Genomic DNA, 17,742 nt, shown 5'->3' on the forward strand with positions numbered 1-17,742 from the left:
AGACAATTTGAAAACGATAACAGAAGACGTATAACGAGAAAGGAGGCGACACCAAAACGAAAGGAAAGACACCATGAGTCTACACAGAAAACCGAGAAGGAACCATGAACTAGAGAACAGTAAACGTTTCCTACACTACACTGGGCCATGATGCTTCCTGTAAAGTCCAGGCAATATCCGTCTTCATCTATCAGAGACATGATATATATTTTGTCAAATACTGGAAATTAGGCCAGGAGGAAAGCTGAAACATTTCTTATAAGGATATTCTCAAAAAAAAGTTTCATTGAGGACTCAAAACCGGGAGCAATATCCCCATGGACAAATTCCTGTACTTTGTTATCGAGGAAAAGCGCCTTTTATTAACATAAATATGTTTGAACACGTTTCCTAAACCATGCAAGTGCAACACATCATATCAAAATGAAATGCGTCCTTTAACGATAAAAAAAACCTGATAGCTTATTGATAAGGGAATCCCATTTGTACGTAGCACAGGTTTCAATGAGCGCAAGCCGTATGCCAATAAATAGAGGCACGTACAAATCTAAAGTACAGAGTGCACATGACAAAACTAAAATGCTAAACTTCCATTTGACATTCGTAGTGCAAATCTTGCTTGCTCTTATTGAATCTCCAATTTGCAATAAAACGACTTTTTATGTTTGGTTTCTTGAGTCATTATTACATGCAAAAGTCGATAATACATTCAAAGCAACGTCATATTGTTATAATTTAAGTCCGGAAGAGAAAACGGGAGAAGTTTTGCCGCTATTTACGGGAATGAATTAGTCAGTATAGACCATTGTTGATCGGTCTCTCGGCGTTACCCCTCTCCAGACTACATACTTATCCCGACATATTTGACTTTAACTGATGTATGGGAGATGAAAACGTAGATTAAATGTCTAAGCATGATAGAGTTATAAAAACAAATTGTCTATGTTTCTGACTACCGCGCATGGCATGTTTGATTACGACTGAGTTTGTTTAGAATGTTGCCGCTGTATTGTCTTGATATAATAACATTGAAATGAGTTTTGCTATTCTACATCAATTTATCATTTATAGTTTTGTGATTGTTCATAGAAAGTTTATCAAATGCGGACTATAATACATTTCTTTATCTTATCTTACAGGTGTTGTTCCATACGTCTTTACATTGCATGAATATTTTGCAAGAATAGGGACAATAAGAAAACACGGTTGATGTATCTAGGCACAATGCATTATTACAAAAGAATGCAGTCACGAGATATGTCAGTGAATTCATTTACCTCCACAGCTTGTTCCTATTTCCCTTAAATTGTCGTTTATAGGATAAACACAAATACAAGCGAATGCCTATTAACGTAAATGTGGCAATTAAATCAAACGTGTACCAACAGAAAACGCGCACTTTTCCCCCTCTAACGTTTCCTCAGCTAAACCTACCGGGATAGATCATACAGTATGGATACCCCATCTAAACATTATGAACACCACATGCAATTCCACTGACGTTGCAATTTCTGAAATAGCTGCTGCACATCTGGTGGCTTTGTGTGTCACAACGGGTGTTTTCATCAGGGCTCGATTATACAATTCTATTTTTTTAGGTGAAAATCAAATCATAAACCAACACAGTGTCCTAACCACGTTCCGATGCTCAAGCTAAATGTACTTTGTTTTTTTCCCCGTGAAGAATTATCGCGAGACTCCTGAGAGAACACGTTGGCAATTTGTCTTTCCTATCGCTGTTTCGCATGTGTATTGCATATTGATTCGTCTCGAATCCGGTCATACTGGCAAAAACTTAGAAATTAATTTTAATTTCAGCAATTGGTAGAAATCAGTAAAAGCCGATTCAATATGCTATATTTCTTGACGCTCATTACGGCATTTTGCATTATTTGGAACTACCTTTCATCATGTAACAATGGAAACGTGACGTAACACATCATCAACAACTCCTATACGACCAACACATACTAATGTCACGACATGTATCACAACTGAGTCCTGTCACTAAACACTTACCTATAAAAGATGTTTGTCCTTGTGTATTCTGATTTATCTGAGTAGCAGTATAATTGAAGTATGATTTAACTGAGTACCAGTATGATTTCAGTATGATTTATCTGTGAATATAAGTACTGTTTATGTGAATGATATAATGGGTTATATGTATTGGATTATAAGTTTGTAAATGGCAGTATAGTTACTGTAAATGACAGTATGGTTACTGTAAATGACAGTATGGTTTATGTGAATGTCAGTATGATATTTGTGAAGTGTGGCTTATGTGTGTTGTGGTAAAATTGATCTTTTTTTGTTTGCGTTTTACGTCCTATTAACAGCTATGGTCATTTAAGGACGTGCCAGTTTTTGGGTGTGTAAACAAAGCCGGAGTACCCAACCTGCTGTCAGTACCTGATGACTGCCCATTGTAGGCCTCGAACCCGCGACCCAGTGGTGGAGGGCTTGTGGTAACACTCAACTACTGTTGAAAATTCATGCAAATTGAATATAATCTATACAAAGGATAACATTAGTTATGCGGGTGGTATTACGGTGTCAGTGTGATTTATGTAAGTGGTAGCATGGCTTATGTTAGTTGTAAAACGATTTATGTTAGTGGCAGTGTGATTTATGTAAGTGGTAGCATGGCTTATGTTAGTTGTAAAACGATTAATGTCAGTGTGCTTTATGTAAGTGGTAGTATGGCTTATGTTAGTTGTAAAACGATTTATGTCAATGGCAGTGTAATTTATGTAAGTGGTAGCATAGCTTATGTTAGTTGTAATACGATTTATGTCAGTGGCATTGTGAATTGTGTAAGTGGTAGCATGGCTTATGTTAGTTGTAATACGATTTATGTTAGTGGCATTGTAAATTGTGTAAGTGGTAGCATAGCTTATGTTAGTTGTAATACGATTTATGTTAGTGGCAGTGTGAATTGTGTAAGTGGTAGTATAATTTATATAAGTGGTAGTATAATTTATATAAGTGGTAGTATAATTTATGTAAGTGGTAGTATAATTAAATAAGTGGTAGTATAATTTATATAAGTGGTAGTATAATTTATATAAGCGTCGCATCAAATTTAGATTGAAACATTACACGTATAACATAACTATCTGTAAAAAGTTTTCCTGTAATTTAATATTCACTGTGACTCGTGTGAGTCAGATTTAGTAATTGAGACTAACAACTGTGTTATTAAGTTGCTATATATCCGTATTATTGTCGTTTATCAATACTTTAATTATTATACCAGAACGACGACTAACATTTAAAATTGCACCAAGGACACGAAAAAAAACTTTCGCGATTAAGAACCGTATAGGAATTATTATTTAATTTCATACCGTTACTTTGCTATCATTTGGCAATGTCATGATATAATTACACGTGTATGTATGTGAGTTGAATACATAACCGAAGTCTACATGTCAATGTGCGACGCTTTCTCAGCGGTATGCAAGCACCTGCCCAACCACACGTGATTTTGATTTGTGCTGATACGACAAGCTGGCGTTGCTATTTGACACGGAGTAACTCATGGCTGTTTTAATTTGGAGGTGCCGTAATTGTGACGTAATTGGAAGTGACGTAATCGGTATGAAAAACATCCACGGTTGGAATCATGATTGAATATTCTTGTAAAAGCAACATTTCCCCATATTTTCATTTCCTGCAAACATGAACGAGGTGAGGCAACACGCGTCATACTAAATCTAACGAGACATAACTTTTGCACGTGCGGTGAAATGATTGCAAGGGAAACGTGCGAACACATTCTCAATTGACAGAAGAATGATGAATGGTAGACATAGAAATATGTATGTTTTCCCACCAAACAGAGAACATGTTTAAAGTAATCTAATATGTTTTTGCCTTTTATTTTACATTGTTTACATATAAATTATTTTTACTGAGGTTAACCAGACGTTGATGTGATGTGATTCCAGACACCGTGTGCTCCGATACAACGGGGCAATGTTGTGTAACTAGCAAATTTCCATGAAATGAATTACTTTGTAAAATCCTTTTGTCAGAATTAATATAACTGGTTGTGTAAGTCTCGCCCAAATGTATCAAACTGACACTCCCAGGACATTGCTGTTCTGAGAGTTTGAAAGTACAATAGGGTATGTCTTCATGTAAACCGTTTTGTCTTATATGGATGTGTGGGATTTGCACGTGGAGACGTGTCAGGTAATAAAATAGTGTTTATACCGACTGCACTTTATGAGCCCCTGCGTTTAATTATTTTTGCTGAGGTTAACCAGACGTTGGTGTGATGTGATTTCAGACACCGTGTGCTCCGATACAACAGGGCAATGTTGTGTAACTAGCAAATTTCCATGAAATGAATTACTTTGTGAAATCCTTTTGTCAGAATGAATATAACTGGTTGTGTAAGTCTCGTATTGATCGGCGTGCCTCGCCCAAATGTATCAAACAATTGACATCAACCGACACTCCCTGGACATTGTTGTTCAGGTAGGAAAGACGCAGAATGAGCAGCTCACGAAGCCTGTCTAATGTAAGTCAACCTCTCACATACACTCTTGTTCTCGACAAGTTCCATCTCAAACAAAGACTTGTTCCTAGCATAATGTACTACTCCAACACGTTATGTATGATAACGGTCATCAGACGTTAGGACGATATGTGTTACTTGTAAGTAAGATTGGTAGCATGTTCGCTGCATATCGGAGTCTGTATGATGTCCTATGTGTTACAAATAATGTATAATTCATCTGTGACTAAACAGGATTGGCGATTACAACCAAGTGCTATGGTCATTAATCAGGGTCTTTGTGTGGGACCAATAGAGGCCAGTTAAAAATATCCAAAACACCAGCACTCCGTTCCAGCTTAGAGTTGGTATACAAGCGTCATTAAACTTATCGATTTGTAAGGAATCTACCAATCGTTTTTTTGTTAGCTCCCTGACTATTGGAAACCAAGTGCAATGGTCATTAATTAGGGTCTAGTGCTACTCTAGCAGATGTAGCCTCGTGACTGATACCTGCTGATGTACGTACCTAGTGCCGCTCTAGCCGAATTGACATCGTTGTGAGTACCTGCTGATGTACGTACCTGGTGCTACTCTAGCTGAGTTGACATCGTTGTGAGTACCTGCTGATGTACGTACCTAGTGCCACTCTAGCTGAGGTGAACATGTTGTTGATTCCTGCTGATGTACGTACCTAGTGCCACTCTAGCTGAGTTGACACTGTAGTGAGTACCTGCTGATGTACGTACCTGGTGCTACTCTAGCTGAGTGGAACCTGTATTTGATACCTGCTAATGTTTGTACCTAGTGCCACTCTAGCTGAGTTGACATCGTTGTGAGAACCTGCTGATGTACGTACCTAGTGCCACTCTAGCTGAGGTGAGCATGTGGTTGATACCTGCTGATGTACGTACCTAGTGCCGCTCTAGCCGAATTGACATCGTTGTGAGTACCTGCTGATGTACGTACCTAGTGCCTCTCTAGCTGAGATGAACCTGTAGTTGATACCTGCTGATGTACGTACCTGGTGCTACTCTAGCTGAGGTGAACCTGTAGTTGATACGTGCTGATGTACGTACCTAGTGCCACTCTAGCTGAGATGACCATGTAGTTGATACCTGCTGATGTACGTACCTAGTGCTACTCTAGCTGAGGTGAACCTGTAGTTGATACGTGCTGATGTACGTACCTAGTGCCACTCTAGCTGAGGTGAACCTGTAGTTGATACGTGCTGATGTACGTACCTAGTGCCACTCTAGCTGAGGTGAGCATGTGGTTGATACCTGCTGATGTACGTACCTAGTGCAACTCTAGCTGAGTTGAACATGTAGTTGATACCTGCTGATGTACGCACCTAGTGCTACTCTAGCTGAGGTGAACCTGTAGTTGATACGTGCTGATGTACGTACCTAGTGCCACTCTAGCTGAGTTGACACTGTAGTGAGTACCTGCTGATGTACGTACCTGGTGCTACTCTAGCTGAGTTGAACCTGTAGTTGATACCTGCTAATGTTTGTACCTAGTGCCACTCTAGCTGAGTTGACATCGTTGTGAGTACCTGCTGATGTACGTACCTGGTGCCACTCTAGCTGAGTTGAACCTGTAGTTGATACCTGTTGATGTACGTACCTAGTGCAACTCTAGCGGAAGTGGCCTTGTGGTTGACACCTGTTGATGTACGTACCTAGTGCAACTCTAGCGGAAGTGGTCTTGTGGTTCACACCTGTTGATGTACGTACCTAGTGCAACTCTAGCGGAAGTGGCCTCGTGGTTTATCCAGAATGATACCCAGGATAGCATCACAATTAGGATTGACGGCAAGTACGTTTGGAAAATAAAGTATCCAACATTTCGATGAAGCTTAAAACTCAATGACAATCTCGGGTAGTCACCTGAAATAAAATATGTAGACATAGCTGACGTCCTGTTCATCAAATGTATTAAATCAGGAAATTGTAATATTGTATTCTGCAAAATTGGAATTTTCAGCAGTATGGAAATACTTTCAATTTTCCCGTTGAGTTTATTAGCGCGATAACATCCGCACGTGAATATGTGTTTATGGATTATACAGATCAAAGGTATATATCTAAATAGAAGCCGGAGTCACTGCCAAAAATATCCAAACCACAATCAGTTTGGAGAATCACAACGCGAACATTTCCACACGCGAAACATTCCACTTTTACAATATCAGATGCTTTCAGCGTGTTTTTATAATCAAATTAAAAAAATATTGCTGGAAGCAAGATTGAATCCCAATCAAATTATAGGCTCAGAATTGTTCTAATGAACAAATTAAAATTTGAAAGAAACGCACATTTACATTGAAAACATAAAGTTATATCTTCTATCAAAAACCAATGACTAAGGAAAATAAGGATTATTTGGCGTCATATCCCAATGATAGGACAGACGCTGTCGTTTTATGTTCGAAAAATGTGAATAGTATTGAAAAAATAATGTAACGGATGTTACGAAAGTAATCAGGATGATAATAATAATAATAAAATCTTTTATTTAGACAGGGTTACATATTTAGATTTACATCTAAGTTACAATATGGCCCTGTATGGCCCTAAAATAATCGAAATGCTGATTGCTCGTTTTGTTTTCTACAAAATCATCAATGTGGATTAATTTTCATGATTTGAAAATATTAAAAATCATGTATGAATCACATACCACACAGAGTGACAAATGGTACTTTGTAATCTTAACATCTCAAAACAATCTATTTACATTCAAAAATATTTTAATAATTTAATAAAAGAAGGTTTTTTCTAACGTTGATATGTAAGACGAATAATTAAGTTTCATTCACTGATTCCAGTTTTAAATTATTTTTCGTTCATATGCAGTTACAAATGGTTCCGTAAAATTACAATAGCACATAATTAGCTATTTGTAACGATAGGGATGCACATAGTATTATTAAAAAAATAACAATGGATCCAATTTTACTATTAACATTAAAGTTTTTTCATTTTAAGAATGAGTGATGTGTGTTTTATTCATTGCTGGATCTTAGCCATCTGTTGTATTATTAGAAGATGTACGTTGCTCAAGAAACAAAACCAAGATTGTTATAGAAATATCATAACCGACAAATTGAAACAAGATCCAGGAAGACGAAATGTACATGGCTATATATCATATCAGTACAGATTGTCTGTGGAACCACAATATGTATTAGACCGTTGCTGAATTACACGCACCGATCATGTATGTAAATGATAAACTTTATCTTTAAAGGGAGAAGGTGTACTTGACCAATGACACATCTTACGTTAGCTTTCATGTACAACATTTTTTGTGACCCATTCATTGTCTGTTCTGAGAGTTTGAAAGTACAATAGGGTATGTCTTCATGTCAACCGTTTTGTCTTCACATAATTTAAGATGTAGCGTTAAAGTGACGTTGTAATATATGGATGTGTGAGATTTGCACGTGGAGACGTGTCAGGTAATAAAATAGTGTTTATACCGACTGCACTTTATGAGCCCCTGCGTTTAATTATTTTTGCTGAGGTTAACCAGACGTTGGTGTGATGTGATTTCAACCACCGTGTGCTCCAATACAACGGGGCAATGTTGTGTAATTAGCACATTTCCTTGAAATGAATTACTTTGTGAAATCCTTTTGTCAGAATGAATATAACTGGTTGTGTAAGTCTCGTATTGATCGGCGTGCCTCGTCCAAATATATCAAACGATTGACATCAACCGACACTCCCTGAACATTGTTTAATTATATATAACGTTCTACTTTATAGTGCACTGACTAAAAAACCATAAACAATTTGTATGGTTTTAAATTGTTGGATATAGATAGAGGAACACCAGGGGAAATCGGTTTAAGTAAGAACAGGGTCACAGACTGATGGCGTGTACTTTTCAGGTAAACTCTGGGTCATATACACCATTTACTGATGGTGTGTACTTTTCAGGTGAATACTGGGTCACAGACCCCATTTACTGATGGTGTGTTCTTTTCAGGTAAACTCTGGGTCCTATACACCATTTACTGTTGGTGTGTACTTTTCAGGTGAATACTGGGTCACAGACACCATTTACTAGTTTTATTTATAGTTTTAATTATTCACTCCGACACACTTACGTGTGTAACAAGAGGTCACATACATATAGTAAGTATGACACATGGCGTGTGATGTACACAATTACAACATTGTACATAGCATAGATACATATAGAAGTACACAAATAGTACAGAAATTAAGTTATTATTTTTTCAAGCTTTTCTATGAATTTACAAAGTTTTGTGTAAATTTTTACATTAAATATATTAAACAATCCTTGCATTTTTATTTGACTGGGATAAGTGAAATAAAATTTTGGTATATATTTCTCTCTTAGACATTTAACTAAAACACTTTCACATATAAATAAGTAATGAAATTCATCTCCAATGTACAAATTACATAATGTACAGGTTCTTTCTTGACGAGGAATACCTAACCATCTTCCTTTTTCTATGGGTAAATGCATATTGCAAGAACGGAATTTACACATTATTTTCCTATCATTTGTATTAAGTTTAATTAAATATTTTTCTTGTTCAAACTTTGTCTTTAATATTGAATATGTTTGTCCTCTAGAGGAGTTAAGAATATTATCAAACCATTTCTGTATAAATTGATCCTTCAGTCTACTTTTCACAAGCCTCTTAATTTCGTCTTTTGAAAAAGAACATGTAGATTGATAGTACCACACATAGTTCAGGCCAGTTTGAGAAAAAATATCTTTAACATATGCGAGCCATTTAAATAACATAGTTCCATTTTCATGTAATGTATACATAAGCTTATAAATAGTACTTGATAACTTACTAGAGGTAATCAACTTATGCCAGAATACTATTATTCTACATTTAATTTCGATGTCTAGTGGGTATCTTCCAAGCTCACCATAAACAATGAAATTTGGTGTACTTTTTCTTACATTTAGTATATATTTACAAAATTGAAGATGGATTTTTTCTATAATATTTGTGTTTTCAAAACCCCATATTTCTGATGAATAGAGAAGAACTGGCATAATTAATGAATCAAATATCTTCAATTGTAGATCAACTGGTAAAGATATGTTTCTCAATTTCTTATAGACAGCAAACACTGATTTCTGTGCTTGTTCAACAATTTTTTTCCTTGCTTTAAAGAAGCTACAACTAAAATTAAAGAATAATCCTAGATAGGTATACCCTTCCAGTATTTCTAATTCTACGTTACATAATGTAAAATGGGGAGTTCTTGCACATTTTCTTTTTGAAAAGATGACAATTTTAGTTTTTCCTGAATTGATAGTTAACTTCCAAGTATTACAGTATTGTTCAAATTCATTTAAAGCTAACTGTAAACCATCTGGTGTTTCTGAAAACAGGACAGTATCATCGGCATATAAGATAATGAATAGTTTGAGATACACTCCAATGTTATCAATACATAATTTGTCTATTGTTTGAAGACAATTTACATTTTTTTCAACAAGATAAGTTTCTAAATCATTTAAATAAATTGCAAACAAAAATGGCGATAAATTTTCGCCCTGTTTTAAACCGATCTCACAATTGAACAAATCCGACTGTTCACATCCATTTTTAACACATGATTTGGTTTTATCATATAGCTTATAAATAATATTGAAATTTTTTCCAGTAATGTTGCTTTTTTGGAGCTTTTTCCACAGACCAACTCTCCATACAGAATCGAACGCCTTACTAAAATCGATGAACGTACAATAAAGTTTTTTTCCTAATGAAAAATATATTGAGATTAAAGAATACAATACAAACATGTTTACTGATGGTGTGTACTTTTCAGGTAAACACTGGGTCATATACACCATTTACTGGTGTGTGTACTTTTACTTTTAAACAGTTGCACTGGTAACCGGTATAAATCATATGTTTACAAAACAGGATGAAAAACAATGTAATATAATACAGTAACTTATTACACAATCAAAAGGATTAAATATTTTAGGTAATTCTATGTGGTTCAATGATCAATCAAACATACCAATTGTTTTCTAATTTATCCTATTCACCCCCTCCTCCTCCTCCTCCTCCTCCTCCTCCTCCAACCAACATAAGTATCTTTAGAGTTCCTGAATATTTATCTGACACATGCGGTAATGTTTTTGATAAAGAAGTCTAATTTCTCTCTATATTTCGTATTCTCTGTCTTTCGTGTTTCTCGCACGTTTACGTATACCTACCTGTGGATAGACTTTCGATCTTTTCTATAGTTCTGTACTCGACGATATCGAACTGTGGCAGCTGTACCTTGTCGACACCCTGGACGGACTCCTTCCCATTCCGCCAGTGAGGGTACAGATCATGGAAGTCATAGCCATCTGTGTGATAAGAACAGAGGATAGTTTGTTAACATGTAGCTCTAGATAATGATTCAAAATGTCGACCAATTTTCCTCTCATGTTGTACTTGTTATCCATGCACACTAAACTTTTTTTTGAGTTTTGAATATATTGAAAGTAATTATTTTTTTACATTGGCCTTTTTATTTGTCGATATCATTCAAATTATGCGGGACGAACACCACAAATATGTAACAAAATCTGATATTTATGGTGAGGTATATTCTAGGTGAGAGTAAATATCTTATTTGATAAGCTCGTTTTGTAAATATAATGATTAGCCATTGTTATGCACACTATGATGTTTATATTTAAAAACCCACATGTATGAGGAGGAATCATAAATATTTGAACTCAAAATATAATCAACAGATATGAGGAATAAAAACCAGAATATTCGATTTGCAGATTTTAACTCAATCTATAGCCAGGGAAGCCACACCAGACGAAGCTATGATCCGTGTTTTATTCGATATATCTGTACAATATATGGGAACATGGCTGGTTACCTCCTTGACATTAGATTATCATGGCACCAGACAAAAACACAAGGCATTCGTGATCGGACTAGGTTACAATGCATAACGGGAGGATTAAAGAAGCTTTATTCCCGCTCCATGAAGCATTCCTATTATCCCTTCAGCTGTTCACCAATGCCCGATGATTGCCTCGGCGCTAAACTTCCTTTCAGCCATACCATGGTCACATGCAACACACAAATGTCTTAAGAACCATATGCCAGTAGAAAAAATATGTTCCAGCTAATTGCATTTGTATGAGCCGCTCGTGTCGAATTTAATTGTGTACATGTTTGGTTTCTCTTGTATTGCTGCATGTTGATTTTGGAATAAGTTTGTCCAAAATGCAGGATGTATCAAAAGGCATGTCCCCTCTTTTAAAAATTCCAAAATCTTTGCCAAATCAAGACAGACAACGCTTTAGAAATGACATAAGAAGTTGTCGATATATGAATAAATACAATCATGCCATAGGTGTTTTATGACGTCAAAACACATCGAGTTATTGTTGTGTCCCAGATGGATAACATGACGGAGGTCATGTTGTTGTTGGACATATTATGTAAATAGGAGGTCATCAACACAGCAGGATACCACAACAATCGTTTTTTTCGGGATGCGTAGTGGCTTTGGAGAAGACTTTATAGTCCATCACTCCTATGTTCACTTGCCATCTAATTCACCTTATTTGAACCCTCCAGACTGTTGGTGTTGGGTTATGTAAGGGTTCGTTTTTATTTACCGTCCTAAAATGACCTAATTGTCTTGAAATTCGCAATAAGGGGGAACATAAAATAATGCAGAAATGTGACCAGGAACTTTAGAGACAGATGAAAGCTAGCGAAATAGAATTCATTTAGATCTTATATATTGTAAAGTGACTGATAAATAAAAACAATTGAATGATTGTCTTCATTTGATTCCTTTTATCATATTTTTCGCTGTTTAATTAAAAGTTATGTACTAATTGAATGTTCTCCTACTACACTTTGATATGAGTCTTACTCAAATAAGTCATTTCTAATAAATTTGATTAAACCACAAGGGGGAACAGCTTTTCTGAATCACCCTGTACTGAAACACATATCAATAGCTTAGAAAGATATAGTGATGTTATCTAACATCGCTGTTTTGATATCAAAATATTGTAATTGACGTTTTACAAATTGTTTCTCAGGGATATGCTATTTGGGCGGATTTTGATGGTTTCAGATACTAATATTTAATGCCTGCAGTACTTTTCAAACATAAATGATATGTTTGTGGGTTACAATAACAACAATAAGGTAGTTCAAATATGATCAATTTGACGCATCCTTTTGATAAAAGAGGTGTCATAAAGTATGATATATAAATAAAAAAGTAAAAAAACAGTAATGTTGTTAGATCAGTAGAGTTCTATAAACCTCAAGGAAACCTCAACTCAGAAGTCATGCCGCCATATCTTGGAAGAGCATGTATATTCTACAGTTGACAAATCCATAGTCTGGGAAATAGTTAACTAGATTCGTACGATCACTTCAGAACACTTAATTCTAGGTTTTCCTCGATCTTTCATGGAATACCTCTACACTTTTTCTGTTCCAGAGAACAGAAGTTTGCATATATCATGTACCTAAAATGCTATATATAACTGTTGAACCAAAGTTGGTACCTCTTAATGATGAACTATTGTTGTTGAATGTTTATCCTGTATCAGAGTTAAAGTAAGTTAATTTACTGCTGACATAAAACTGTTAATTATCGTGGGTGAACTTAAGTTGGCATATACCGTCCGTAAACTGAAGTTGGAATGCAATCTTGTTGAACAAAAGTTGGTTTAACATATTATAAGTGAAGGTTATTTTATATTATATATTGTCGTAGACTAAAATAGTATGTAAATTAAAATTGGTATTTATTATTGGTGAACTCATATTGTTTTATATTGTGAGTAAGCAAAAATTGTATATATTGTGGTTAGCTTGACGAAACGTGTAACATTAATGAAATGAGACACAATTCATATATGTTTTGATGCAACTGATTTTCAAGAAATGTTTATGTAGTGTCAGTCTTTTCGATACTCATATTTAGGTTTAGCACTCTGTTATGTAACACATGTCTGTCGATGGCCGCTGATCGCCTAAACACGTGAAGTGTTAGAAGAGGCAATGCTACCCCTGACAATTAACAGACCGGCTTCCGTACGACTAACCCTCGTGGGGAAGTATATAGAAAGTGTCGATAATCACATCAGATAGTCTACAGTTCACGCGATCTGTGACAGTCTGTGCAACCTGTCTACAGTTGATAGGTTCCGATATCCCTTTAGGTTAGCCATGGGATTCGGAATGTCTACTGTCAGGATGCACTGTGTTGTAACAGGCATATCCTTCATAGTCCGTGTCAGGTCTGCTCCGGTTTGTTGTGTTTACTAGGTAATGATTTATCTGTAAGACAGATCACGTTAATCAAACAACGTTAAATTGATATCATAACAACAGAGGTTCCCTAATGGGGCACTTTGTAACTTGTGACGTCATTACAATAATGGACTTGAAGCAATGTCTGAAACCTTGCATTGACAGGAAGTTATTCTGTGAAATACTCAGTCATGGTGAGAATGCATTTGTCTGCACTTTTCCATGGGTGGCGCTCCTCAGGATATATTTGTTTCCTGTAGAGTACATGCACTTTGCTTGTGCCAAGATGGCATGGTCGTTAGCAAAATCCCATGACACATTTCCAGGAATAGCTTTTTTCCTAATTATTTGTCGGTTTCTTTCGTGCTTCTAAACTATGCAGGTTCTTCCCTAACTCAACAATAACAACCTAATGATGTAAAGGAGGTACAGCAGGTCATCTATTCATGTCTGAAACGACAATGAGGGGATCTGGAATACCACGAATCTAAGTAATACCTATTCTTCAATTTCCTGAGTTGACAATTTTCCAGACAGTCGCAAACACTTGTATATATTGCCGAAAACATAAATTCATAAAGAGTTATTGGCATTGATCAGCGTATTTGCATTTCCGTTTAGTAAATAAACTTTATTTAAAACAAACTCTTTTGTTGATGAAGTACTGTGCGAGATCTTGCGACCGAGGATAAGAGCAAATGACATTGAAACTAGAACATTCCTATAATCAGTTAAGGGCAGGGGAATAGAAGGTACACTACATTATCATTTACTTTGGAATAGGATACGCAGTTGTGCTGTAGAGTAGTTTCACAGTCGAATTTTAGAAATGGTATGCTACTATTTTATAGTACCAAGGAAATAGTAGATACTCTACATTATTATTTGATATTAATATTGAGTCGATTTTCGTGTTATATTTACTTCATATATTTATACATAATGGAATGAAACTAAAGTTAACAACAGAGGAAGAGGATGGGATTGTTTGTTTATAAAGGGAATCAGAAACTGAGGAAAAAGGGCAGGGGAGATTGGAGGGAGAGGTTCCTATATAAACTACTCAAAGCTTTCTATTTCCACAGTACAGTTCTGTTCGTCTAAAGGGTAGGGAGAGGAGGGGCGGTTCCTATATAAGCTACTCACAGCTTTCAATTTCTATGGTACAGTTCTGTACGTCTAATGGGTAGGGACAGGAAAGGGGCGGTTTCTCTATAAGCTACTCACAACTTTCTATTTCCACAGTACAGTTCTGTTCGTCTAAAGGGTAGTTATGGAGATCCATCATACAGGCCAGTGTTGTCGTAAATCTGCAAAATACAAGCATCAGTTTGGTTTGTTTTAAAATGGATTAGACACCTGCAGCACGAGAGCTAGTCAAGGATATAAGCTTTCTTATTGGGACACGTACCTTCCTAAAGAGTTCAACAGTTAGTTGGCATAAACATTAAATACACATTTGAGTGATGTCTTTATAACACTCATCAGGTTATACATGCCTATATAATGATTATTAAATAAGGTAACATTTAACAGGTAATATTAATCTTCGGATTCGTAAGGAGATATAACATTCATTTAACTCTCTTGCGAGTCTATCCACTACGAGCTTTAAAGATGAGTGTATAAAGGTAATATAAATATACGCAACGAGAACAGGTTGAAATTTAAATTATATAAGAACAGACAACCGAAATGAGACACTAAAATAATAAGATATGATTAGTATACAAACAGGACCGGCGGGTAGATCTGGCCCAAGTTTCTCATATGTTGATTAATTTTAATCAGTGGTTAGTGAAAAATTCGAATTATATCCAATAAGAAAAAATTGGCTTACAAACCAAGAAATATCACAAAAACGTGAATCGTATTTGCTTCGCCAAATCTGTAGCAGTGAAATGATAAAAGATGTTCTGGATTTTGATGTATTCATATTTAAAAAAAAATTCCCTAACCATTGGCTAACTTTAACCAACCGTTGAGCAGCAGGGAGAGGAATTAATGTATCTAAAGTGTCACATGTCACGCTGTCTTCCGTAACATAAACGAAAGTATGAACGTCAGCAACGAACTAAAACGTAAATGATTTATAGGCATACAGTATGATGTTTCATAAGAGATTGTTCCGCAATAAAATGTACTGTGAAAGATCAGTTTTGGACAAGTTTGTAATACCAAAGGGAGAACAAGCATCCTTTAACTGAAAAACCTCTTCCCACCAAACTCGCTCCAAAGGCTTATGTCAATAACATAACCCCTACTTCGAAAGATAGCCGGCGCATTGTATATGTTATATGTTTGTCTAAAGTTTTTATATGACAGATGGTATCAATAGAGACACACTGGAAATGATTAACATGGAAGAAAAATACAGACATTGATCACAAGTTTAGCAAAGGGTGCAACATGTACATGTTTGAGCGCTGTACCTTTATGGCAAGCTGCCATTGAAAACCATGTAGTGAGTAGAGGGCCCTACACTATATAGTTGTCCCCTACTATTACAGCGAACCGAATACTCCCCTTAAACCTTCAGTCTGTAATGGTCATCGAACCTAGAAACTCTCCCTAAATATACCGTCTGTAATGGTCATCAAACTTAGAAACTCTCCCTAAATATACCGTCTGTTATGGTCATCAAACTTAGAAACTCTCCTTAAATATACCGTCTGTTATGGTCATCAAACCTAGAAACTCTCCCTAAATATACCGTCTGTAATGGTCATCAAACTTAGAAACTCTCCCTAAATATACCGTCTGTTATGGTCATCAAACTTAGAAACTCTCCTTAAATATACAGTCTGTTATGGTCATCAAACCTAGAAACTCTCCCTAAACATACGATCTGCACAGGTCATCAAACATAAGGACAAAGTCTATCTTAATACATCATAAAACGATATACGACTTATTTTTTCTCGGTGGAATAACTCTGAAGTCTGTGGAAGAGCGGTTTATGTTGTAAACATCATATTTTGATACACATGCATGCTGTATAAAACGGCGTGATTGTTTTACGTAGAATACAGAAACAAGTTGAATGACGCATGTGGGAAATGGACATCATCAACATTAAAGTAGCTGGGTGCGTCGTCTACACAGCTCTTCATTCATTGTCATGTCTCATCGACATGTGATGCCTACAGCAAGATTATTACAGCTGTCTATGCATGTCTGTAATGGTTGTTTGTAAGGTATCATACAAATGATTTTAAACAGTATCACGTAAGCCTCCTCCAAACTTGGTGTTCATCAGACCGGAACCGTTTACAATCACGTCTGACGTTATTCCGTCTTTGCGTATTGCAGAGTTATCTTCTCTTGATAGCAGGTATTGATTGTTACGTCATTGGTTTGGTTGAGAAAATTACGTCGTTTTCTCAAAAATTGATGACGTTACTCTCACAAACAAATGACGTCACAATCAATACCTGTTCTCAAGAGAAGATAACTCTGCAATACGCAAACACGGAATATATTTTATACAACACATTGTTCAAATGGAGCATGTAAACAGAGGTTTGTGAGAGCTGACGTTGATGATGACATATTTCAGCTGTTTTTCTTTTTTATGATATACATATTTTTTTGTGCGCGATAATGATGTTCGCCTATTGATTTAGTATCTCCCCAGTTGTGGCTACGTATCAACATTGGATGAAGATGTTTCCTGGTATACTAATGTGTGTTACATTGAGTGGGATTTTTTTTATATTTTATCGACAGCTTTGGGGGAAAATACCGAAAGAAAAACACCGGATATAATTTATCTAAAAAGTTGAGATTAAGCTTGTGCTCATTCAGAAATGATGGAGAATGGCTATTGAAGTGACAGAAATAATCGTCAATCGAAAGTCAAACATCAAACGATTTAATAACATGTTATTTGATTATTACGTCACATCATGACGAT

At 35.9% G+C, this 17,742-nt stretch overlaps 1 protein-coding gene across 1 annotated transcript in view; it reads right to left on the reverse strand.

Annotated features, from left to right (window-relative positions):
• The window catches only part of LOC110462700 (gamma-aminobutyric acid receptor subunit beta-like), a 119,431-nt gene that overhangs the window by 2,151 nt on the left and 99,538 nt on the right, over window positions 1-17,742 (reverse strand). Inside the window, exons 5-7 of the mRNA XM_021516802.1 lie at window positions 15,054-15,136; window positions 10,745-10,882; window positions 6,247-6,399 (exon numbers count right to left, since the gene is read on the reverse strand). Of these exons, the coding sequence (XP_021372477.1) occupies window positions 6,247-6,399; window positions 10,745-10,882; window positions 15,054-15,136 (374 nt within the window). The remainder of the gene's footprint in view (window positions 1-6,246; window positions 6,400-10,744; window positions 10,883-15,053; window positions 15,137-17,742) is intronic.

This window comes from Mizuhopecten yessoensis, unplaced genomic scaffold (genome assembly GCF_002113885.1).
Source record: "Mizuhopecten yessoensis strain PY_sf001 unplaced genomic scaffold, ASM211388v2 scaffold10821, whole genome shotgun sequence".
NCBI classification, from domain to species: Eukaryota; Metazoa; Mollusca; class Bivalvia; order Pectinida; family Pectinidae; genus Mizuhopecten; species Mizuhopecten yessoensis.